The sequence below is a fragment of the Tyto alba genome, unplaced genomic scaffold (assembly GCF_018691265.1).
Source record: "Tyto alba isolate M040663 unplaced genomic scaffold, T.alba_DEE_v4.0 Super-Scaffold_44, whole genome shotgun sequence".
Lineage (NCBI taxonomy): Eukaryota > Metazoa > Chordata > Aves > Strigiformes > Tytonidae > Tyto > Tyto alba.
This window is the reverse complement of record NW_024881320.1, coordinates 3,224,386-3,250,028: the sequence shown is the minus strand read 5'-3', so window position 1 is coordinate 3,250,028 and position 25,643 is coordinate 3,224,386. Positions and strand designations below refer to the sequence as shown.

The window sequence follows — 25,643 nt, the reverse complement described above, 5'->3', positions numbered from 1 at the left end:
TGATTCCTTCCCTTGGTCGATTATCTGGACCATGGCCACTTGGAAGGTACATCAGAGGTACAAAGCCCAGAGTGTTAGCAGTGGTTCTCGGAGCTGCTTTGTCTCTTTTGAGTCTGTAAAACAAAAAGTGACAGGCCAGATGGGAAGTGCCTGCAGGCCACCACTTGGATTATCATATAGCAGGTTTTGATTCTCTTTAATTACTGATATGTGTGTTTTGGCCAAACCACTGCTGACCTACAGATAACCCATTTGATATGATACATTTTGTGATGTACTGTGGTGCTAGGAAAAGGGTTCAGTCGTTTAAGTAGCTAAGCATTCTACTTAATGAATTGAACACTTTTTCTGAAAAGCACAGAAAGATATTAACGACATACACTTTCTCATCTCTAGTTTAGCTGATGGTGTAGTGCAAGGAAGCAGTGAATGCCGTCCTTTTTGCTGTATTTAATGTGTTTTCTTACTTGAATTTTTTATATTGCTACATACAGAGAGAAATACTGTTTTGTTTTGTTTGTTTGCTTGTTTTTTACCATAGTGGGATATGTCTGGATTTCCAGAGGTGTCTTTATCGCTCATTTATACCACACTAGAGCAAGCAGGAGATGTCTTTATGGGTAGAGTACATATGTGTTGTTTGTGCTTCTCTTTAATTGCACATTAACAATATTTCCCTATGCATTCTCTCAGTGATTTGGGAAACAAAGGACAGAATTTTGGGGGGACAGAGCAGAAATAGAAGACCGAGGCTGCATTTAGCTGAAGGAGCAAAGGGAGAAGGCTTGAGAGATTTACCCTTTTAGTCCTTAAAGAGTTGTTGTTATACAAGGATCTGATGCTTGTTACAGCTTTGTTTCTGCATGAGCATGAAAAGGCTTCTTCCACCTCAGTTGGAAGATGAAAGGGTGGCCTTGTCTTTGCTGTTGTTAGGTGGGGTTTACTTGTACTAGGGTTGGCTTCTGAATAAGAACAAGAATTGAAGAGTTGAGCCATAAGGGTGACCGAGGGGGTAAGGAGAAGATCCACTTAGCCTTGCTCTTGGGTAATAGGTTTGCCCTTCTTGAGAAAGAAGTTCTAGTTTTGGAAATGAGGCAGTAACTGCACTGTTTACTTGGGTCTTGCAAATCTGGGGGGAAGGTGGCAGCTTGCAAGTCTGCCCTGGTCTGAATCCTCTGTGTGGTATACATGTGGTCCTCTGCACTGCTTGCCTCCTATGCCATATCTGCCCTGGTACTCGGAGAGAGTCCTGCGTATGTGGATGTTTCAGAGGTATCTGTGTTGAGAGCTTGTGTGACCACTGGAGCCTTGCTGCCATTAGAACAGCTGTGGTAAATTGGTCCTGGAGCTGTGTTCTGCCAGGCTGGGTGCAAGCGGTGTACAAGACTGTTCTGACCTGAAGAGTTTGTGTTGCATCTTGTACTGCTGCTTAGAACAGATCTGCAGAAGCATACGTAAACAGGATGAGGCCTTTTCTTTTCACTACTCCTTCCAGCAGTGAAGCCTGTTAGTCCTCATATATCAGCAGGGGATATTTTTAAGTGATACATCTGCGTAACAAGATCCAAGCAGATGTTGCGAAGGCATGAAGAACACTTTTGCTGCTGGAATCTGTAAAGTTCATTGTTTTCAGAGCTCTCTAGCATGGGATGTTTACTTGAAATCCTTGTCTCCATTTCCCTCTGCCACTTTGTTTACTCTTGCTTCCCTCAAGGTCTCATAGTAGCAGGTGTTTTGCCTGCAGCACTTCTAGGACACATCAGCTGAAGTGACCTTGGCCAGCGTGGCTGTGAAACCTCTAGCAGGGCTGTAGCGAATGCAGTGGCTTCTTTGTCCAACAGCCAGACCACTTTCCCTGCCCACATGAGCTAGTTGTCCAAAACACTTTTCTTGTCTGCATCGCCCTATCTGTGCCAGGGGCTTTGTTGCCTTGGCAGCGAAATTCTAGTGTAGGGCAAGGGTTAGACTCAGACCATCAGACCAGGAGGGCCTGAGTTATGATGGTGGTGTATCTTTGGAGCAGCTGGAATGAAGTGACATTGAGGTTTCACCACAGACCTAAAAATAACTTGGGCCCACTGCATTTAGTTACTATCTAGCAACTGTACATTCATGTGAATATACATGTGAGCTTTCACAGGCTGCTCTGTAAATTTCTCTTGCTGCATGTTGCATCCAGATTTTAGGCTGCTGTTAAAATGTATTCAGTTTGTCTTCAATACTGACAGCATTCCCAAAGTGACAGGGACCAAATGGAGCATGAATTGTGGAGGAGCTTCTCAGTTCTTTGTGATTCTTCTCTGAAGTCTATGACTGCTCTTCATCATCTTCTTACTATGAAGACTTTTGCTTTTGGTGCTGTGATATGACACTTGATGTAGCCTGTGTTACTGAAAACTATCACTTTGCAGTGTCAGATGCAGAAGTGATCAACAAGGTAAAAAAGGAAAGACATGCATGTAAAAAGGACAATTTTTTAAAAAAAAAAGTTAAAAAGGAAATACCTGGACTGTGGGCCTGGCAGCTGTTAGGGAAGAATTGCCAAACGGGAAGAGGCTGGTGGAAGATCTTGTTGCATTCCTGATCTGCCAATCAATGGATATGGATATTATCTGCTGCCACATTTCCCAGAGCAAAGAATGATATAACTTGTTATTTTTCTAAGATGGTTGGTCTCTGCTCATTCTGATGAATTTCTGAATGTTTGTATAGAAGCTGTAGCTGTGTAAGTAAGTTTATGCATGGCAAGTCAAGCTCTGATGCTAATATTTACAGTGACAACTGCCAGCATCAGGAGAACTTGCAGTATTTGAGTGAGAGGGAACACAATGAAGTCCTGGTTCTGCTAAGCTGTGTTGTGGATTCAGGAATGGGCTCTGACATTTTCTTGCCTGTTAGCGGCACATAAAGGTCTGGATGTTATGTGTCATGCTTCTCATGTTAGCTCATTCTGTACAGTGTCCAAAGAAGGTATAAATGTTTCTCTGTATGCATATCTACACAGATACTTCAGCTTAGTCCAGCTTTCTGTTTGCTTGGTAAACGTCTGTTCCTGACATGATGGAGGTTGAGAGAACTTGAATAGAAAGTACAGTGGTGGCATGCCAGCTGTGGGAAAGCATGAAGCTGTAAAAGGGAACAATATACTTGCATTTGGTCTTTAACACAGATTTTGAGAAAGAAAATTGAAAGGAGTGGTTGTAGTGAGGGGAACAGGTTAGTGACCTGGGAACACACACAAAAATGGCTTTTCTGGGTATGAGGATATGGAGCTTTTAGAAAGGAAGGACTAAGTCAAAATATTTGGGCTTGGTTGCGAAATACTTAGATCTGCTACAGAGCCTGAAAAGTTCTTTGCATGTTGTCAGCTTATTTCAAATGACCCTAGTGGTGGGGTGGGAGAGCTGACTTGATCAAAGATACAGGTATCCTCAAGGAGGAAACTGTACTTATTTCAGGTAATTTGCAACCATGTTTGACACCTAAAACCTGTTGAAAATAGAAAGCAGAGGTTGCAAAATAGCCGAGAGCCTGAAGCAATCTATCCAAAAGCTAGGGCATCCAAGTCTTTGCAGTAGCCACCATAGTGACTGTTGTCTGTTAAAAATATCATTATCCTTCCCTTTTCAAAGCAGAGACCTACCAGATCAATACACATATTCAACTCACCAAGGAATGGGGAAAAAAAAAAGGTGTCTATAAATGCAGCAAACTGAGAAACAATGTAGTTCTTCCAGTTCACTTTTAGGGACTAAGTTAATAAAATAGTTAATATAATTTTCCTTTACAGTTGAGAGGGGTTGTTGGGGGCTGGAGGGAGTTTTCTGTGAACATGCTCGTCCTGTTCTCACTCTTCCCCAAGCACCTGCTTTTGTCCACTGTTGGAGACTGAGTACTGGGAAAGCTGGACCTTTGGCCTAGCCTGCATGGGTGTTCTTACAGCTCTTGCTAAAGCAGGTGGGGTCTGGTGACAAGTACTAGAGTGAATTAGACAGTGTTTTAGTATCAGCTGTGAAAAAGTTCCAGGTAGCATTTTCAGTGCTTGCTAACCTTTTTTTCTTCTAAATAAGAGATTTGTCTTTTGCCTTACAAAAATTACAGCTTTAGAGTGCTCTCTTATAGCTTTTGCTTGGTACAAAACCGTGTTTTCTTCAGGACAGCATGGGACAGTATCTGTCAGTGGCATTTGGTCTCTGGAAGCTGCAGATGATCCTGGTTTTTGTTGCTGCGTGGCTGCTTTCTGTGATATCAGCCTCATTCTGTACTTCTGTCTTCCCTAACTGGCTGCCTGAAGGTGCTGGGTATTCCACTGTATTGTGAAAGCAGGCAGCCAATATGTTTGTGACTTGAATGACTCTGATCTGAGTCATTCCTCCTATGACGGAGGGATAATCTGTAATCAAACTGCATGGGAACAAGAGGCATTCCCTATGTTCTGGTCTGTCCCTCTTGCTGTGTGTAATAGTTAACCCTTCATAGGAACTATGTGATTAGATTTCACTCATTTATCAAATCAGCAAATGTTACTGAAGAGCACAGCTCAACTTAGAGACTCTGTAAGTAGATGCACAGAGATCTGCAATAAAAGCTAATTCATTACTGTTTCTAATAAAGTTTTGGTCTGTGAAGGCTGTTGTTTAGGAGCCCAGCATGGATCCCATCTGTTTTCAGTATCCAGTCATACAAGTAGAACACTCAAATCTCCAGTAAAAATCTTAGCGGAGCCTAAGGAGCCTGAAATTTTTATTAGCAGTTTTTATTAGCACATTAGTAGGCTTGGGGTCTGACCTCTGCATGTGGTGATTATAGGCAGTGTGGATATAACAGGCTTTTTAAGTTGGAGAGACAGATCATAGGAAGTTTAGAGAGATTGCCTGCCTTTATAGCAATAAATGTGAGAAATACTATTTACCTTTCATTTGAGCATTCTAAGGGACTCTCCAAAGTGAAGGTTGAGGCTGGTTTATTGTGATTTTGGCATATGGGAGAAACACGGTTCAAAGAAGAGACTTGTGTGAGGCTTACTTAGTGATGGGTTTTTTTGGTTTATTTATAGTAAAATTCAGGAAAGTTCTGATAGTCATATGTTTTACTAAGAAAGTCACCACTTGTTTCGGGACATAAACCTCTTAGGTCCATGTGAAAATGTGTTCTTGGTAAGGAAAGGGGATAAATCAGACCAGCTGTGTCTTTTACCTAGTGCACAGGTGAATGGCCTGAGAATTTCTGAACAGTTTTGCCAGTAGATGTTTGAGCATGATGGTTACTGTGAGCAAAAGAATGACTTTAAAATGTTATATTACAATAAACCCAAGGTCTTTCTCTGATATTCACTACATATTAGTGAGATTAAGTATTGCATTATAAAGTTAACTCCTGTGAAGTGTTCATCAGTGCCCTGTGCTGTAGTGAGCATAATGACTGTAACTACCATCATTATAAAGTAACAAACTACTCTTCAGCATGACTGGAGCCACTTTTCTAAGGACAGGGCTGATCTCTCCATCTGTGTGTAGGAGCCAGGCACCTCCCTTGGCCTGTCCAATCCTACATGGGCAACGAGAGCCTTCTGGAAAAAGCGTGAGGGTTGTATGTCATGGGCATTAGTGTGCTCCCCACCATGTCCCAGTTAATTAACAAAGGATCACTTGCACAGCCTTTCCTGCACTGCTGCAGACAAGTTCCCACAGCTCCTTTTTGAGCTGATGACCCAGAGATGAAGGTTTATTTTTCACTACTAGTTCTCTGAATGTTCAACCTTCTAGGAGGCTGTGTTCTTTGGTGGATCTCAGGGAGTTTCATTGCTGTGCTTTGAGATGTGGCTGCTCCCATATCAGGGGCAGGAGGAACTGCCGCTTCACAGGTCTATGTGGTGTTCACCTGTAATCAAAGGGCTGGTTTTGGTGAGGGCATTGTCAAAACATTCGTTTACACTTAAATCCAACAAAGCTGTAAGTAGAGACTTTTCCTGTGAGGTGTTCATGGCCTTTTAGAGGTGTGTTTATCTTTTTAAAAACTCAATTTTTCCTCTCATTCCAGTCTGTTCTATGTTAACTCTGGAAGGGGTTTTCTTCCTACATTAACTTTCTATGGGATTTTTTTTGATTTTTTCAGTAGCCTTAGTAGTAAAACAACAGTGCCTTTAGTCTGCTTCTGTCTTGTGTGTAGTTCCTTGTTCAGCTTTTAAGTAAACATTGAATAAACTATATGTGCTGTTGCAGTCTTGAGTCTTTAATAACTGAATTTGGCAATAAGTCGGGTGTTTTTCATGCTGCAGGGACTTGGTTGCAGACAGCTGGTATGAAAGCTTTGTTTCACAAGGGGAGAGGTGGGGGAGCATCTCTTCTTTTAAAAAGCACTTAAGTCGCTTTCAGAATAAGATCTGTGAGATCTTGCAGTGTATTTATAGGCTTGTAATGTTGTGCAGAGAATGTTACACTATCCTCTGTGGCAGAAGTGCTGGTTTCGGATTTCTCTGCCTGTTGAGCATGGTAAACAGCTCTGGGTTCCTGTCGTGTGTGCTGCTCAGAGAGCTGTGCTGATCTGCCATGCTGATACGGTTTGTTTGGGTTTTTCAGAAGCTCTGCGTGTGAAAAGTCTTTGAACCATAATTTAGGTGCTTAAAACGAGTCCTAGATCATCACATCTTGATCAGTTTATTAATCTAAACTAAGGTCTTAACATTCAGAGGGATCCTGACATGTTCATAGCTCTCTGTACAAGAGGGTCCTTGCCAACAGTTGCTAACAGCCACCCTTTTAAATGAGAGGGAAGGTGCTCTGGACAACCATATCCATTCCTGACCATCTGTATCAGAAAATAGCTCTTTGCGATGAATATTCTGATTCTGAGAAGTTTGAGCAAAAGCCAGTGGCAGAAATAAAGTTTTAGGAAGAAGTGAAAAATTTCAAAACACTCTGAAACAAGCAAGTAGGATCAGTTCCCTTTATATTGCAGCTTTTCTAAAAATGACACTTTTCACCATGCATGAGAGAGAGCACAAGAAACACTTCAAAAACAAAGAAAACCACATGTACTGATCTGATGTGGATTTGTTGATATGTTTGTCAATACAACATGTTTTACAACATCATTGTAACAGTTGATAGCAGTAGGAAAGTTCTCTACCTCCTAGTAGAGATTTTGTAAGAAAAGATCAGAGTAGAACTGATCATGATGTCTTTGTTACACCACATGCAACATTGTTAGATAGATAATGTTTCCTCTGCCTCACCAAAATCTTCTAAACCTTGTTTGAGCATCAGGGAGACAAGATGAAGAGAAGGAAGTGATGGAGGGGAAGGGGTGCATTGAGTGCAGTGGCTGTATTCTAAAAAGGAAGCATGCAGTGGGGAGGGAGCTGGAAAGAAAACTGTTGGTAAAGATGATGCAGCAAAGAAGCTCTGGTAACTCTCAGCCCTCACTGCTGCTGATCGCAATGTTCGTTACTGGTGCACCGTTGCCTATTACAAAATCACAAGGTATATTAGAGCTGGTGTTTGTCTTCTGCTCCTTTCAGGCAAAGGATAGAGCATGTGTTCCCTAAATGAAAGTTCTCAAGCTGCTGGTGTTAAAAAAAAGTTTTGACAAATTTGTGAATGATGCTGGATACTAATTTTCTGGTCATTCTGGCCAAGAGCACAACACTGAGCTACACGACCCTTGCAATCCTAGCACCAGAGAGAAGGGGAATTGGAGAAGGGGCTTGGATTTGAAGTTTTGCATCTCTGGTAGATTAACTTCAGTACTTGGCCTGCAGCTTGCAGGCGAACAGCTGTCTAGCATTCTGTGAGTGGGTTTCATGCTTACTGCTTTAAATACAGAGATAACATGATCATTTTGTTACAACGAGTGAGTCCTTTAAAACACGAGGCATTAAACTACACTGCAGGAAACATTAAAAAGAATTACTGTAGGCAACCCTGCCAGCAACTCCTCTTCTTAAAGTTGCCCAGTAATTCCTACCATGTAACTGTGGTTTTGGTTGTTTAACTGTTTGAGCTGAACTTTCCCATATCTCAGCCTGTGTTTTTTTGATGAGCAGTTGTTCTAAGTGGTTCAGTCTGTTCTGCTAACGAAGCTGAAACAAAATGTATTTCCCATACTAAAAAAAAAAAAAAAAAAGAATAAATAAATAAATAAGTTCCAAAAATTTTTCAAAGATTGTATTACCCTAAGGATTGGAGCAGGGCCTTGAATTTTGGTGAGGGGGTGGCCTGTGTTTGAGTGGAGTGCTTTGTTCTGCAAAACTGTTTCTAAACTTGGTGAGATTATAATTTTCTGAGAAACTGGAGGTAGCAGCTAGTTGAAGCAGTGACTCTAGAGATGGTCAGTGTCAGCTGGAGGTCCATCTAGCATGGTGAGAGATCAGAGAAGGGAACTGGATGCACCTTTGCAAACAAACAGAGGCATGTCATCTCGCATTGGCTAGATCAGAGAAGTAGATAATGAAATGTTAATAAGTCTGTGTCTCAGGTTCCCACCTGCAAAATGAGAGTGAAAGCACCATAGAAAAGCTTGTGAGGAATTTGTTAAGATTAAATAATAATCTATAAACCAAGGTATGAGCACTGAAAAGCAAACAGCATGAGGGGCCGCTAATGAAAGTGCTAAATATTCCAGATGTGCTGCATACCATCTATTCTGTACAGGGAGGCTTAGGATGTGGACAGACTGCTTGTGATCCTATAATAAAGGCTTTTCATAACAAGAAATGTGCAAAGATACCTGTAGACTTGGATCTTGGCTGGGCTGCAGGTGACTTTGACCTTGACAAGACGCAGCTCTGCTTTGATAGAAAAATGTGAACAACTGAAAGAAACTATCTTGAAAAAAGGGAAATAAGAAAGCAGAAAAAGAGGGTGTCAGTGACTCAATCAGTGTGCATGGACAAAAGAAAGTAGCAAATAAGTATATTAGCTTGGGCACGTGAACAAGACACTAGAGCCAATAGAAAAGCTGTAACCAGCTCATGCATGATAAGAAAACATATAAATTAGCTGAAAGGATAGCAAGGGGGCGTCTGCCTGAGTAAAGAAAAAAAAAGAACTCTCTGACTCGTTATTCTGGCCGCTACAACTGATGACCCCGACATGATTTTGGACAAAATGAGGACCACGGATGCTGAGCGGTGGTAGCGGAGCCCAGCTGAACTCTACGGTTGGTGGAGATTGAGCCAAATAGTCCGGACAGCAAGTGGAGGCACCTGAAGAGGGTGAGCAGCTGGGGACTGACATGGGGGAGCAAATTTCTGCAGAGGAAAGGTCTATTTTACATATTTTGATAAGAATTCTGGAGAAGCAGGGAATCAAATATGAGGAAAAGGTGATACGCACTTTGCTTATTTGGTGCAAAAGGAATGGGGTCCCTGCTGATGCACAGTCTGCTTTTAATCTCGAAAAATGGAAAGAGGTAGGGAACACCTTATTCGAGGCGGCCACAAAGGGAGATACCATCGCTACAGATACCTACGTATAAATTCAGATGCTTCTTGCCTTTTGTAGTGATTGTCTATGCTACCATAGTTTTCCTTTTATGTAGGATTTAATTCAATATTAAACATACATTGGCGTTCACTTCCAACTGAGATTTGAACTCCTCTGTATAGAGTACATGCTAGATTTATAGTGTAGATTCAAGACTATGTTTAAACTACTAGTTCCTACCTCAAAGGAACATTTTTTTTTAAACTGAATACTTAAAAATTGTGATAATTTTCACTTTGTTTACTTTCCACGGCTACATCTAATCTGCTAGGAAAATAATTGAAAGATTGCGTCTCTTAATATTTTATGCCAAAATAAAAACTTTGCGTTGCAGTGTTTATTTCAATAAAAATCAGAACAATGTCCTGTGGAGCTTAGTTTTTAAATAATAAGCCTGCATTACTGCAAAAGTTTTTAACTCTCTTAATTGTAAGATTTTAAATTACTGGTGATATCTACAGTGATGTTTTCTTCAAAAGGAAGGTTTGAGGAGACCTGACATTTTTACCCACGCCGATATCTGACCAATAGATGTGTTCCTAGCAGACCCCAGAAATAGTTTAGAAAATCTATGTGTTTTGATGTTTATTTGTAAACAGAAAAAACTTTTGTCACAGAGATAAAAATATATTCTATGTTATCTTGAATTCTCTAGCCAAGTGGGAGAAAAGACTGCTTTCTTCTGTTTCATTGACCAAACACAAGTTGAGAAACAGCAGTGCCAAATAAAATGATAATGCAAGTGCAGGTCAGCTTAGTTCTTACAGTGTTACCTTTATACCATTTTCATACTGAACATATTAAAATATTTCATAAATTATTCTGTCGTGCACGGGTATGTTTAAATTGAAATATGTAAATCTAGTCCTTGCTAAAACTTGTTAGTAGCATTTCTAGTATAGGGCCTGTGGCTGGGGTCTGATAGGCTGGCGTTCTGTTCTCTCTTTGCCACTGACACTTTGTGGCCATGGGCAGCTGCTTCCCAGCCTGGTGTTTCATATTTGGGCAAATTAATGTGGTGGTAATTGCCTTTGACCCTAGATCTTAAAGCACTGTGTAAGTTCTGTGTGTCAGTGTCTTTTTTCATGACGGTATCTCTGATAGCTCTTTGATGAAGGTCTTGAGTTTTGACAGTTGAAGTATATGACATTTTATAAAGCTTTAATGTATAAAGTTACAGAGTATGTAACTTTTGTAGACAGGCAAAATTAAGTACAGCAGGGACCAAGGAGAGGTTTTGCTCAAGACTTAGTGATCGATGATGATGGTGAGGCCCATTTCTCAGCCTTTTGACTGAAATAATAGCGACATATGAAACTTGTATTTTCTTGCCATTTCAGTTCTGTAGTGAAGTGAGTCAATGTTGGACAAATGTCTGAAAAGCAGGAACGTTTCTAGAAATATCCTGTGATTTCTGACTGGAAATGAGAAACTGTCTAAAAATTCTGAGTCTTTAAATAGATACTGGCTGAAGGACACTATAGCCTCCAAGTCTCCCTGGTATTTGTACCGTTCTTTATGTTCCACTTCGCCCTGTGCTGTTTCAGTGCTCTTTTCACCCTTTCATAACTTGCATGAAACCTGCTTCTGTTGAAGGCATTTCTGCAGTGGTGCTTCCCAGCTGTCTGCAAGCCGCCTTCTTCATACAGCAGATCTTGGCCATGTTATGTTTGGCTAAAACTACAGCGCGAAACTCCTTTCCTTGATTGACGTAATGGTGGTATGAAAAGCTGTCAGTGTAAATGTGATAATACTCTCAAAACGTGAGTTTTTCAGCTGTTGCTTTTCTCTGAGGAGGCTGCAGTACATTGCCTTGCCAAAGCACAGGTCTGCTGGTGGAAGCCAGGGGAGCGCTCGGGGTGCCACAACACTTATCGGGTCCATTTGTGAGTCGCCAGCATTGACATTGTCTTTATCAAAGCAAGAGCCCAGACGCTGTGAACCTTCATTTACACAAATTAAGTTAATCTTCCAAACTTTACTGAAAATAATGTTCAATTTATAAAATAAATAAATTAAGGTTTATAGTGTGTTTGTTGGGGCAGGAATGTTTGCTTCTGGTATTTGTCTGATGTTTTACTTTCCTGTTCCTTTTCAGGAGGTGCATACCTCAGCCCTCCTATGTAAAATCAGTCTAGATAACATGTTCCTTTACAGGTGTTGCAATTCCAATTTGCCAGTGGATAACTTTGACTTTTGTTTTTTATTTTTCTTATGCTTCCTAATATATAATGCTCGTGATAGAGGAAAAATGTTTGACTGTTTTAGTATCTCTGTCTTCAAGATGGAAGTATTATTTTTAAAAGGAGATGAATCAATCAGTGGGGAAGGTTTGTTTGTATTAAAAGGTTTGATGTAAGTTGAGCACAAAGCTACCTACTGTTTTTTGTGAAGCATGGGCAATGTAACATCCCTCCACAAACCTGGAGACTGCTACTGCAGGAGGGTTTCAGGTAAGGAGGATGAACTAGGTAACCAAGAAAATGAGCTGCCCTAATACTTGCTTTTAAAATGAGCTCTGTCTGGGATTAGTATCCTAGGGCTGCAGCTGGGATTAATTTTGTAAGTATGAATAGTAAGATGCTAAAGCATGGCCTCCTCACAAGTCCTACACACATTCACTCAGTGTAGGAATGTTTTTGTTTCATTTGCCTGCCTCTTTGCTCCAGCACACAATGCATATAATCTGATTCTCTGAATGAACCTTTGTTTTGGGGAATACTGTTAGTTTTGGCTCTTGGAGAGCTGAGTTGACAGGCCCAACTCCCCAACAAAACAGATTGGAGATTAAAAAACAAACTAAAACCACGCCTTCAAAAAAAAATGCTGGGGAAAAGCCAAAAAGTTCCTTTTCTGTACTGCTGAAAAACATAATCTATTTAGCTACTGCAAAATCAGGGGTTTTTTTCCTATTGTTTAATTTAAGAGCCTCATTACCATCATCTTCAATGAAAGGAAAAATCTTAGTCTACATCAAAAGATTGCATGATCATGTACAGGAGGGAATCAAGGGAGGGAAAAAAGGCACAGAGAAAGTCGGTCTTGAGGTAGGAGTAAAAAAGAGGTCTTTTAGCACAAGGGCAGTGGGAATCTGTTAACTAAACAGGAAAATGCAGTACATTTCTCTAGCTTGTTCCTTTAAACTGAATTTACAAAATTCAGATTTGAAAATAAAATAATTTGCTTACAACTATAGTACACAAGACCCCTATGGTCTGTATAAGAAATGATTCCTACAGGTCTGCAGTAGCTGCATTTCAAGGTATCTTTGCTATGTTTTCTGAGAATATATATTTGGGGAGCAGGGTAAGGCCTGTGGAATCTGAGCCACGGCACTCAGAGTTTTATGTTTAAATTCCATGTGCGGTAGATCTAGACCAGGTGCTATCCAAGTGCAAAAGAAAAAAATAAGCTAGAGAGCCAACTCTAGCCAGAGATTTTCCTTATCCCTACATATCAAAACAAGTGAAAGATGAGAGGGTGGAAATGAAGATTTTTACATTCAGAGTACAGTGCTATGTAAAAAAAAAAAAACATGTCCCACTTCTAGTGCTGTCACTCACACACTTTGTAGCTGTGGGCATGTAATTCAGTCTCACTGTTTCCTTATTTTTAAGCAAGAGATCATGCATTTCTTGCCTCACAGGGTATTTGAAAGACCTTTTATTTTGTGCAGCATTTAGTTGACTACAATCACAAGATAGCTTGCCAGCTGAAATTCCTTGCTCAGCAACATTTACACGTCATGGTGTGGAGAATGAACTTAATTTTTTTCTGAATGGGGGAAGGGGATTTTTCAGACTGGTATTTACAGCAAAGTCTTTCCTATTGTCTTCTATTAGAAAAGAATTTTAAACATAATGCTATGGTACAGTTTTGACTGTTTCTGAGGTAGATAAAAATGGAGAACTGCAAGCTGAATCAGAAACAGTTTAATAAAGCATTTGAGCTGTATTAAAAAAAAAAAAAAAAAAGAGTTCTATTGTAGTATACTATACAGTTTCCATTGAATCAAACCACCTATTAAATGGAGGTTATGTAAGCTGATCAGACCAGCCTTTCTGAGATTGTCTTGTTTTGGGCGGAATTTATCTTAATATTTAAAACTCTCATTCTTTGCCCCTTCAGTGCTCTTTGTAGAAATCAGTGTTTCTTAAAATGCTAGTGCTTCGTAATGCTAGTTAGTAATGAAAAAACCCCCAGACTTCTGGGTTTGCACACAGATAAATGTCCATTTCTGTCCAAATCCAGAGTGTGGTTGTGTCACGAGGTTTTTATGATGACCGAAGTCCATCTTAAAATCCTCTGATTTAAGGGAGGAGAACAGGGGATTCTTCTGTTGTGAGTCATCTTATATCAGAGCTTGATCGTGCTTCTACTGATGTCAGCAGGAGTTTTTCCATTGAATTTATTGATTGAATGTTTTTTCAGTGTTGTAGAGAGCTACTGGTTTAAATTTGAAATCATCCTAACAGCTGTGAATGGCATCTCACATGTCCCATACCTGGTGTGGAAGAAGGTCACGTATTTACCTTGTCCCTACTTATTCAAACGCATCACTGAAATATCCTGTAAGATCATTCATTAACTGCTCTTCTAGGTTATATTTGTTAGCCGTACACTTAAAATGCTGTTCATTGCTAATCACCAGTGGAAAGCAACCCTTTAACATACAGTATTTAAAAAAACCTAAATCTACAGAGATGAGAATGGAAGAACCCTCCATAGGTGCTATTTGCCTGTGTGTGTCTGAAATGCTTTATTTTGGGTGTTATTAACATAGAAGAAAATTATGAGATTCTCAAAAGCAAAACTTTACATAAAAATGGACATTGCCAGGGTAAAATCTGTTCTGTGCCATGTTAGAATACATAGTTCCTCCCTAATTACATTTCAATGGATGGAAGAAAAATTTTAAAAATCAAATGTGTTTAAGGGAATCAAGTCACGCTATTACAATGGACATCTGTTTCTTGTACTTTGCTGCAAATCTTGTGATGTTTGGAAGTTTGTAATTGTTTTTAACGCAGCTGCTTTCACTGGAATATTAAAAATGGAGAGAGTTGTGTTACTCTGGCAGATCAGTGCTGTGTTATCTGTCTGCCTGCTTTGGTCTCAGTTGCCTGAGGTAGTTCCTGAACTGGAAAAAGTATGTAAAAAACTTGGGAATGGACTCCAGCCTCTCTTGGCATATCCAGGACTCATAGATGAAAGCTGCAGCATACGGAGGTGACAGCCTCGACTGTCTGCAGCTTCTCTTCTTGAAAACACTGCAGCTCCTCCAAAGCACATTGGGGCTCCCTGTGTCCAAGGGGAATTCCAGCTCTGTTGGCTGTTAAGCTGAAGCTTTTTTATTTGGTATGCTGTGATCAAATCACTTGAGGACAGTTGGTCTCAGGAGGTGGAGATTTTTACATGGGAGACTGAACTGAGCTGCTGGAATGTATTGCACGTTATCCACCAGATGGTTTTCAGCCACTTTGATTTGATCTGTGTTTGATAGTGATGAAGATATGAAAGTCACACGTTCCTCCAGCACTGCTTACAAGAGCTGGTGCATCCTGGGTAACACAGGCTGTGCTTTTGGCATCAATGACCCCTGCAGAATGCAACCGAGTGCCTAGTTCCCTCGAAGCTCCTCTCCTTGGGCACCGTCTGTGCAGCACCAGCATCCTCTAGGTCGTGCCGCTGGCTGGGGTGAGTGCAGCAGTCCCAGCTTGTACCATGCAGTGTTTGGTCCAAGCCTCCCTTGGGACGCTCTCCTCCTCCACTCTTTGGAACCAGCCCTCCTGCAGAGTTGCAGCAGCCGTTGTAGAAAGAGCGAGGACCACGTGTGCACTGATGTTTTATGCTTGCAGGTACATTGTGACCGTGACTGTCTAGCTGGTTGGCAGGTTTCTCTGCATTTCTTGTAGGAGTCGGCATGGTTTTAGGAGACAGGGAGCTGGTAGGAGCAGCAGCCAGTGGGTCTCTCCATTGATTTCTTTGTTGTTGTTTTGCTGCTTTAAAATCTGAAGATGGCTTTCAGTTAGGCAGCTGCTCTCAGTCACAGTGCTGTTCAAAGAAATTGACTTTCCATTGACGTTGGTATTTGGAATAGTGTCTAAATATTGTTGTCAGCTTCATGCTGATTCCTCTCCACTGAGGCTAAAGTCATTTCACTTATGACCTCAAGCTGGACTTGTGCTTTGCTCCCATGGGAACTAAAAATAATAATTATTTTAAGAATAGGTTCTTAATCACTTCCTTCTTTTGATGCACTATTTTTGTTTAACATTTTGTAAGAATGTAATAGAAAATGTTTTAAACTATTTGTACTTTAATTCCAGTTTTAGTTGGATCTTTGAAGATGCAAGAATTAATTACAGTTCCTTTTAGTTATTTTGTAAAAAAGCATTTGTCCTTGTTATTCTGAGTGAAGATTATTAGAGTTTTGTTGCTTTGGCAAACTGTCCAGTTGCACAGAGCTATGAAGAGATGAACATTAAGTTGACAGATTTCTTAGTCAAAGGCATGTGGGCGTTTTGTCAGTGTTGGTGATGCATCAGCATGTTAATCTCCTATCTCCGAACTGTTAATGTACATATGAGAAAGAGAAAAAGATGTGCTTTAATCTGAGTTTAGAAGTAATGATAAGACAAGGTATGCAGTGATTTGGAGGTAGAGTTGGCTGTGCAGTGAACACTGTGAAGGCGATGAGATAATTTGCAGAGATGGGGAAATATTAAACAAGTGGAGATCTACTGTCTGTCCTGACCCACAGCAGCTGCATAACAGTGAGATAAAATACTTAATTTGGAGATCTTTCCCTAAACTGAAAGTCTTGAAACACAGAAGTGGCGTTTTGAGAGATGTATTTCAGAGAGTGGCATATGGGTGTACTAGCAGATGCACAAAAAAATAATCTGGAAGGGCTTTCCTAGACTTCAGTGAGCATACAAAGTGTGGTTGTACTGGGTGTCTTAGAGCCAAGCTACAGAGAATAACACAAGTACATTAATAATTGTTTTTCTTATTCTTTGCTAATAGTTTACATGGTTTACTATTACTTCCAGTCAGTGAATTTGCTTGCTCCAGCAAGTCTATTTGCAAATTTTGTTTGTACTTTATTTCTTCTCAAGCACTCAAGTCCCAAAGGCTGCAGCAGAGCCTTACAGCATAGCCGAGGGGGCTCAGCACACAGCCTGAAGGGGCAGCTGGGCATGGACCGGGCTGAACATGGGACTCACAAGCTTGTCACTTTGCTCTCTTGCTGCTGTGAATTGTCATTTTAGTGCAGTTGTTATCTGGTCTCTGCACCCACTTCCCTGTGCATACAAAAGCATAACAGTTTACAGAGAGTGAGGAGGAAAAAAAAATAAATCTTTACTATTGGGCAACAGCTCAACTGATGGTGATTTAACCTATTGCTGCAGCTGGCATTAAATTGAGTAAAACTGAAAGAGCAGAGCTGGATTTTCTTTACCTGTAACTTGGCTGAGGTCTGGTGTTTGCTCATCTGTTACTATCGCGGCTGTGGGAATACCCAAGTGGTAACAGCAGTTGTGCTAGCAAGGGAGGAAAGAAATGATGAGCCAAATACTTGGAGAGAGGTAGTTTAGGATCCTACTACTGTCAGCTCTGGCATTCTGGCTTCATTTGTGTAGACTGTGAGGACTTTTTACTCATTTATAGTATTACAAGTTTTAATACAAGTTTTCTTTAAAAAGAGCTATCAGGAGGTTTTCCAGACCAAGTAGGAAACTGGGAATCAGCATTTCTCTAGCTTCAGGCTTGCCTCTGCATGGCCTTGGGTAAGCCAAGGGAAGTGCCTGGCACTTTTGTAGGATGTACTGTCTATTCTCACAGTGGTTTTAGAGCTTAAGTGTAAACCAGGGAATTTAAAGGAAGAATAATTCAGTTTTTTGAGTTCATTTGTACTGAATGTGTGATAATAAATATAGAGTGCCCTACCACAGGCCAGTTCTAGTACATCTTTCTCTAGTGCCACTGCAATTCATGGTAGAAGTCATTCCCGACTGACAGAGTGCTCAGTGATCTTTTCTGAGAGGCCAAAGTGTTTGGAGGTGACGTTGCTCCTGTCACTCATTTGTGTACTTTTTACTACAGAAGACCTCAGCCTCTTGACCTGATGCTCATAGTATTTCAAGATTAACTTGTTGCCTTTGTGTATGTTGTCATATTGATTGCAGTTTGTATTGCTGGTCCGCTTTTGTTGTAGCAAGGATATACAAACAGCATAAGGAGATATAAACTAGGAAGATACATGGCTAAAACCACAAAAATGAGAGGGAGAACCTGGGATAGGCACAATGCCTATACTTTAACCTGTGGCTTGAAATTTAGTACATTATGAATATTTCCTGCTTCCTCTGCTCTGTCAGTAGTAATGATTCATAAAGGTGTGATTTAAGGGCTAGGTAGCTTGTGTTTATACAGTGCTTACTAGAGCCCTTGTTGCTTTTTCCTTTTCCTTCCATCTCCCCCCACCTCCCAAGACTGTTCATACCTAAGCCATTTCTCTTTCTGGCCTTCCCTTTCCTTGGGCAAATTACTGTTTCTAGTCTGTTGGTTATCCTTTGTGCCAGCTGTGTTTACCAGCTCTGTAGAATTGCTGCGTGATGTTTTTTCTTGGGCCAGAACTGGCATTTCATTCTTCCTTTCCAGTGTTACCAATCTGAAAATCAAATGGAACTGTAGAAATGAACTTCTGTTGACTTCATCATGCTCCTCAGCAAAATCCAAGCCAAAACTTGATGTGGCCAAATGTGCAAAAACCTCTAGGCCAGGTTTTGGGCTTAATTTGGAGCAATCTTTTTTTTTTTTAGTTGATGGAAGCTCATAGGCTGACATTTGAGAAGGTGGGATACTGGCAAGGAGAAAAGTGTGGGTGAAATCAGTTTCGGTTCTGCTGAAGATACTTGTGAGACCAGTTGTGACAGTTGTTAGCAGGCAGATGAAAACGTGAAGGAGTCTTGAAAACTGAACTCGTCTCTAACACCTAGATCAGTAAGCCATGGACAGCATATGGCAAAAGTCCCTGGCCAAATGTGTCAGCTTGTACTTTTTTTGTTGACAGGTTGGCAGTTTTAGGGGGATGCTTTGTCTTGAGAGGAAGAGAAAAACTGAAAGCAGAATGATTTGTTGTCTGTTTTGTTTCAGTGGAAAGCTGGTTTCACCAAAATGGAAAAATTTTAAAGGCTTGAAACTCCAGTGGAGAGATAAAATCCGTCTCAATAACGCCATCTGGAGGGCATGGTACATGCAGTGTAAGTATCATAATTGTGTCACTTGCTATAAAATACTGTCTTAGACACACATGTAAGAAGCAAGAGAATTGAAATTACTGTCTAATAAAAAGCTCAAAAATCTGCTGAAGGCCCAGATGTCTTGGAGACTTATGGCAGTGCCCCTGGATCAGAGCTTTCTTAGAGATGTCTGCACAGGCTGTACTGAGCAGTTCAAGCACAGCCTGAGATCTCGTCATTTCCTCCTGGTTATCTGGAAGGAACCCTGGCTATATTTTTTTTTTAACATCTTGCCATTGAAATGACAGAGCTCTCTGCAGAGCCCGCACATGCTGAACATTTGCATTTTAATTCTTGTTTCAGACCTGGAGAAGTGCAAGAATCCAGTGTGCCACTTTGTGACTCCACTGGATGGCTCTGTTGATGTTGATGAACATCGTCGGCCAGAGGTATGTAAAACCTGAGGAACAGACTAATGAGCTCTAGAGTTTATAACAAGATTTTCTAGTCCACTAGATGTGAGAGCAGCATAGCAATTCTTTGTTGTTTTTATTTAGAAGGAACCATTAATACAAAGCAGATTGAAACAATTTTTGTAAGTTTATCACATCGGGATGATCAAGGTGCAACTGGAAGGACATTTATTATCTATGTAATTTATGTCCATGTCCTGATTTAGTGAAATATAAATCATAGAAATACAATCTGAATAGTTAAGATTTTGACAACCACCTCTCTCTTCTGGCTGGAGATTGCTGAAGTCAGTGGGAAATCAGTGACGACTGTGTTCAGGATTGAATCTAAGTGACCCTGTGAGAGTTTTCTGTATTTTATATAATTGATAAGGTATGGTTTCAAGACAGCAAGCAATTTCTTTTTCTCTGTCAAGGTAACTTCACAAAAAGAGCGAATATGAGTTTGCATACTTTCATTTTTGTGCTCTTGTAAACATAAATGAAAACTAATGTCTGCCCTCTGGCTCCTTGCAGAAAACCAGTGAGGCTCTTGATGTGGCAATATGTGACTCTCTCTATACTGCATAACTCTAGAATAATTTATAACTCAGAGGAATTCCAGATGAGTTTGTGGAACTGTCTCAGGTTTTTGCAAGAACAGTTTTGATGTTTGTGTTGAAAGATGACCCTCGAACACAAGAAAGTTGTGTTAAGGCTCTCATTAGTCTGTTGTCCCCAACTTATACACTGCTACCTGTGATACATTAAAGACCCACGTTGTTCTGGTCCTTTTCTTGCTGTTAGTATGTGGCCTGTAAGGTCACGTTTCTCCCTGAGCTGCACATCAGATTTCTGTTGCTTTGTGTCATTCTTAACAGCTTTTCTGTATGTGTGTGCATGTTCATGTAACATTGTGAAATTCTTTTTACCTGTTTTCTGCAGAATAAGGTGGCATATGCTTTATGCATTATATTTTAGTAAATTCATTTTAAAGAGGGTTTTTTTGCCATTTCTTCACTATTGGTTATGGTTGAGCTGATGTGGGAGATGCTGACAGTGCAGTCAGACATCATCTCTTGTTTGTTTATTGTGGGAAAAGTTAGTACTGCCAGATTTGCTCTGTGATAGCTGAACTCTGGGACAGTGTGGGCTGCTGATACATGAACTCAAACAGAATTAGCATGCTTTCTTTTGCATTTTTTATGCCTGAATATTTGCTTGGAAATTTATTGAACATTCAGCCATTATGTGATTCCGTGTAATTCGTGGTATGTGTTTGTGTTTTCAGGCCATTGCAACAGAAGGAAATTACTGGAAACGAAGAATTGAAATAGTCATCAGGGAATACCACAAATGGAGAACATACTTCAAGAAAAGGGTCTGTTGGATTACACAGTGAAAGTAGCTTGCTTGAACTTGATCAGTATGTTGCTGCTTTTTGAATTTTGATGTCACTTTTGCTAGCTTGGAAGAATACTTAAAACAAATGATAAGCTAGTGCAGGCATACTCATCTGATTAGTCCCACTTAACTAAAAATTATTATGCAGGGACTAATGGTGCATGATTGGGTCTCAGAAGTTTTGCAAAATCAGATCTTTTACTGACATATACAGGACCTATTCTTTAACATCTGCTTTGTTCTCGTTTTGCAGTTGCAGAAACATAAAGATGAGGATCTTTCAAGTTTGGTCAGGGTAGGTAATACCACTGATAAGCGGCATCATTTGTGCTTGTAGAAGCTGCAATAAGTAACAAAGCTGTAACATGCAGTAGCTCGCACTGATTAAAATCTAAAGATAAGCATCTTGCTTAAGCCTTAATTAAGGTTAGACACCTTAATATTTTCTGCGCCTTAGAGAGCAATGTAAGATTTGTAGCTTAAATTGGGTGGAGGGGAGGTTGAATGTAAAGTGCTGTGACAGCAGAAATAAGGATCAGTATTGGGTGCCCAGAAAGATCAATCTCTTTGAGGGCTGGCACATTATTTCATCTTATTACTGAGTTGTAACTGGCATTACTGGCTTGCTTGTGTAACTGGATCTGTGAAGTTGTGTGTTCTACATGTTTCAGATCTTCCTGCTGCCCACAGCATGGGCAAATAATGTGCCAGCATCCTAAAAAAGGCTGAATGTTTAAAGGAACAATGGTATCACCCTTTAGTACATCCCCTAAAACCATCAAACCTACTTTGGGCATATAAACTGATGTTCAGAAGCATTGTTCTGATTTTTTTTCTTTTTGAAGCTAAGCATAAGTTTGGATATATTCCAGTTTCACAAAACTCTCAGCTGTTTTGGCCATGAGCTCCAATGCACCATCATGGTATGTTGGTGCAGTTACAGCTGCATATTGGCTGAGCCACAAGAACCTGACTCTGTGCTTCTAGTCTGCAGCAAATGCAAGGCAGTGTAGTTTAGCTTAGCCTGTAGAGAAGGACAGGTAGGCCAAGTCACATTATGTTGTATTTTTCATGGGCTAAAAGTGCCCACAAGAATATTAGCATACCTTGTGCAAAGTCAGATTACAATTGCACTTAACTACATTTCAGAGATTCAAATACACTTCAGGATAGTTGTTTGCTCTGAATTTTTGTTGTGCATGTAATTTTTAAATCTTTATTCAAACCAAGGGATTGTTAAACTGTAGATGCAAAAATGTACATATCAATGAAACTAGAAAGTTTTGATGACATTATTTTGTTTTATGTCCTTCTAGTCAACATCTGGGGTTTTGGGGGCAAAAACATTACCCAGAGTCTCATGGTATTCTGAAGTTTTCTGTTGTTGCTCGAGTCAGTGAGCTGATCTATTCACTTCATTTGCATGACTCCTAAAGGAGAGTGTCTTTCTCTAAAAATGTGAAAAATTAAGACTGTTTCTATATATATGCACCAGACTGCTTTAACTCTGTCTAGGCAGCCTGACTTTTCTTCTTTTTCTTTGGCAGGATGATGATATGGTTCTCTGGCAAAAAAGAAGGTATGGCAGAGAAACCCCTGTCCCTATGGAGGAAGGCAGCCTCTTGGATGCAGATATGCTTATGTCCGAGTTCACCGACACGCTGTTCTCTACACTGTCTTCACATCAGCTCGTTTCCTGGCCAAATTCCAGGGACATAGGTATTTGTTAGCTGTTAGCTATGTTGCAGTGGGAACCTCTAGGAGAAGTCTGGCCTGTTGCTTTGCTGCTCTTTTACCTAAGAAATTTATCTTACTTTGCTGATACAGATAAAAATAAGTCAGACAACATAGCTGTCTTATGCTTTATAGGTTATGGAATACCAGTTGTTCATCCAAATTTAACTTCTGTCTTAACTTCTTACATGCTGCTCCTGGCATTGTCCTCTAATGTTGCTCTGACTAAATCTGTAATGAGTAGTATTTATATTTATCAGTGGTGAAGGCATTGTTATTTATCTCAAAGCTTATATGTGTGTGTATTTTTAAGGGAGTGCCTATATATTTTTCTTCAGATATGTTCCTTAGAACAAGTGCAAGTCACATCTTCCATGAAAACAATCCCAAGAGCTATACAGTTCTGTCAAATGCTCTCTGACTGAAAGCTCTGTCTAATGGGACAGCAGATGTCCACTGTGCATCGTCCTTGCTGCATGGATGTCTAAGTTGTCTGAGCAACTCCAGAGCAACTGTGGTTTACATGAAGTGTACTTGAGGCAAAATGAAATGGATGATCGTTTATTTTAAAACACCTTGCTATAAGCTGTGGTGGTTTGGATTGTGCTTCCCAACAAGTTTGTATTGTGCAGCAGGGGCAGGACAGGAGGTTTGGGAGCAGGAGACATCCAAGCTTGGCAGTGCCCAGTTGTTAGAGCCTTCAGGTTTCACCTCTTCCATATTACTACTTCAGAGTTTAATTCCTCAGTGGTTTAGATTTCAGAACTGTGCTATAGTTCTGAAGAAAAGCAGATGCTCAGTTTGTTTCAGCAGCAGTTTTTCTGTAAACATCCTGGCCAAACTTGGCTGTAGAGTGTGTGTTGGTCTTCTAGCCAAATGCTGTATTCCTACTGCTGTTACTGTGTGAGTGATGCGAAGCTAATCTAATCTGTCTCCTGAATTTTGCAGCACACTTAGGAAATGCTGACATGATTCAACCAGGGCTTATTCCTCTCCAGCCAAATTTTGATTTTATGGATACGTTTGAGCCTTTTCAGGGTAAGAATCATATATAGTCAATTAATTTATTTTAAATTGCAGTGATTTATTAACTAGTTTTTAAAAGATTGAACGTTGTAGATACTCTCTTTAGAAGGCAAGAGATATGAGTGAAGGGTGAAGAACACTTGATATATGTTTTCATTGTTTATTATTTCAAACAGATGCGTATGTGGGTAAACTCCCTTGTTACTGTGACCCCAGTCCTTTACTTACCTGGGTTTGAGAGTCATTTTGGGATTGTTTATTCCAAGGTTTGAACCTGGTTGTTAATTTGCCTATCAAAAGAATAGCATTTAGACCTTAAGTCATTGAGTAATTAGAGATAGAACATCAGAAGTGGACAGAACTCACAGAATCACTGAGGTTTTACTATTTCACACTCTTAGTGATAAAACGATTTAACACTTTGCTTGCCTTGGAACATTTTCTGGTACTTTCAAGAATTACATATAACATTAAACTGCTACTGACAACTTCGATTACGGATCTTCATGGGAGTCAAAAGTCACATCTGTTTGCTAGGCCCGCATGCGGTCTGCATGAGGTAGTAGAATTCTGTGGGACTGCATTGGGAATCAGCTCTTGGCTATCTGCATTTAGGTGTACCTCAAAAATCCCTAAAATCCCAATCAGTGAACTAATTTTTGTATTATCCTCAGCTTGCATGAAAGTTGAAGAAGTCTGCCCTAAAGAGATCAGTTCCTCTGGAAGAAAACAATTCATTGCTCAGTCAGCAGCAGTTTTATGAAGCAGAAATCTCATGGTTTCATTATTTGCTAAATAATACTGATAACCCTGTGAATTTTAGTATCTAGCAATGCTGTACCTTGAGTATGAAAAGTAGAAAATTAATAGATGACTTTTCATATTTCAGATTTATTCACACCTAGTCGTTCCAGTACTTATTTCCCTTCTGTGTCTGCAGTCAGCTCAGCTACAACAGACAGCAGCAGCCATTCTTCCCAGGTAAGAGAGGTTCTCAATGTTTAAAACAGGCTCATCTCAGACACGTATGTGCTATGACTCTCAGGCATGAGACATGTCCTTTCTCAGGAGTTCAGACACAAGTGTCAGGGGTCATGTCTGAATCTGTAATATTTTTTTTTTCTTTTCTGTCAGTCTCCTGTCCTGCCATCGGGTTCATTGCCTGACACACTTCCATCAGGGAACATCAGTGATGGACTGATTGCTTCCTCAGTACCCGCTCCTGTCATTCCTGATGTTGGCACTGACCAGTGTTCCAGCATTAGAAGTGGGGGATCTTTCATCCAGCCAGCGGACTTCACTCCTGACTCGTCTCTCAGTGGGCCACAAACTTTTATGCCAGTGTTTCAGACACCCTTGCCACTGCTTCAACCTGCAGCACAACAGCACCAGTCCCCGTTGCCTGCAGTGCCTCTGAATTCTAGCTTAAGCTCTCCACCAGCTGCATTTGCTGCACCAGAAACCCAGAAGTTTGGCCTCTGTGAATCTACAGTTATCACCCACACAGCGTCTGCTACATTGACGCACAATGCCCCTGCCACCACCTTCAGCCAGAGCCAGAACCTTGTCCTGGCAACGCAGCAGCCAGGTGCTGGAGTGCCTTGTAACATGGCTTTCCAGACTACTGTCCTGCAGGGGCAGCCCCGGCCCCAGCTGCAGTCCCAACTGACATTTGCACTCCTCAAAGCTGTTCCTCTGACCAGTACTGAGACAAGGCCCAAACAGTCACAAAAAATAGTGCCTGCTCCGAAGCCTGAACCAGTGTCCTTATTGTTAAAGAATGCCTTCGTCACCCCAGGTGAGAAGCACTGGTGAGGTGATGTTTTTCTTTTCTGAGTGGGACTAGCAGGAGGGAGAGACTTTTTTACTTTCCTTGGTTTACATAAGTAAAAATATAGCTTCCTGAGGGTGTCCAAGGAACCCCTGAATCCATTGGTGTGTGGATACACTGTTCAATGGGATGCTCTGGACTGCTGAGAGGATTGGAAGCAGTTTGGTTGAGTTTGAAAAGCTGACCTGTGGAAGGGTGTATCTCCTTGTAAAATTTTTGCTGAGCTGCATAGAAGCATCAGCATGTGGTATGACTAGAGCTCTGTGCTTCTGTCCCATAGAAACCTTGGTTTTGATGTTTAATTCTGTTCTGATTAACTCTGCACCTTGGAGCAGAGTCAGAGCTGGTAGGGAGATGGTGTGGGATGGAGAATGGCAGATCTGTCCCTGTCATTGACTCATCTGGTTGCCCTGGACAAGTCACTATGCCTGCCTGTGCATCATCATGCTCTGTAATACCAGGG

At 40.7% G+C, this 25,643-nt stretch overlaps 1 protein-coding gene across 4 annotated transcripts in view; it reads left to right on the top strand.

Annotated features, from left to right (window-relative positions):
* The window catches only part of LOC104360338 (MLX interacting protein), a 58,556-nt gene that overhangs the window by 9,361 nt on the left and 23,552 nt on the right, over positions 1–25,643 (top strand). For 3 of the 4 annotated variants that reach the window (XR_006166723.1, XM_042805092.1, XM_042805091.1), the window contains exons 2-9: positions 18,648–18,754; positions 19,097–19,182; positions 20,477–20,566; positions 20,843–20,884; positions 22,137–22,308; positions 23,272–23,361; positions 24,239–24,330; positions 24,484–25,147. Coding sequence is in view for 3 of the 4 variants with exons in the window: in XM_042805092.1 (XP_042661026.1) it covers positions 18,648–18,754; positions 19,097–19,182; positions 20,477–20,566; positions 20,843–20,884; positions 22,137–22,308; positions 23,272–23,361; positions 24,239–24,330; positions 24,484–25,147 (1,343 nt within the window). In the remaining variant the exon portion in view is untranslated. Of the gene's footprint in view, positions 1–7,260; positions 9,215–18,647; positions 18,755–19,096; positions 19,183–20,476; positions 20,567–20,842; positions 20,885–22,136; positions 22,309–23,271; positions 23,362–24,238; positions 24,331–24,483; positions 25,148–25,643 lie in introns of those variants that run through there. The other variant, XM_033008117.2, reaches the window with a different exon arrangement.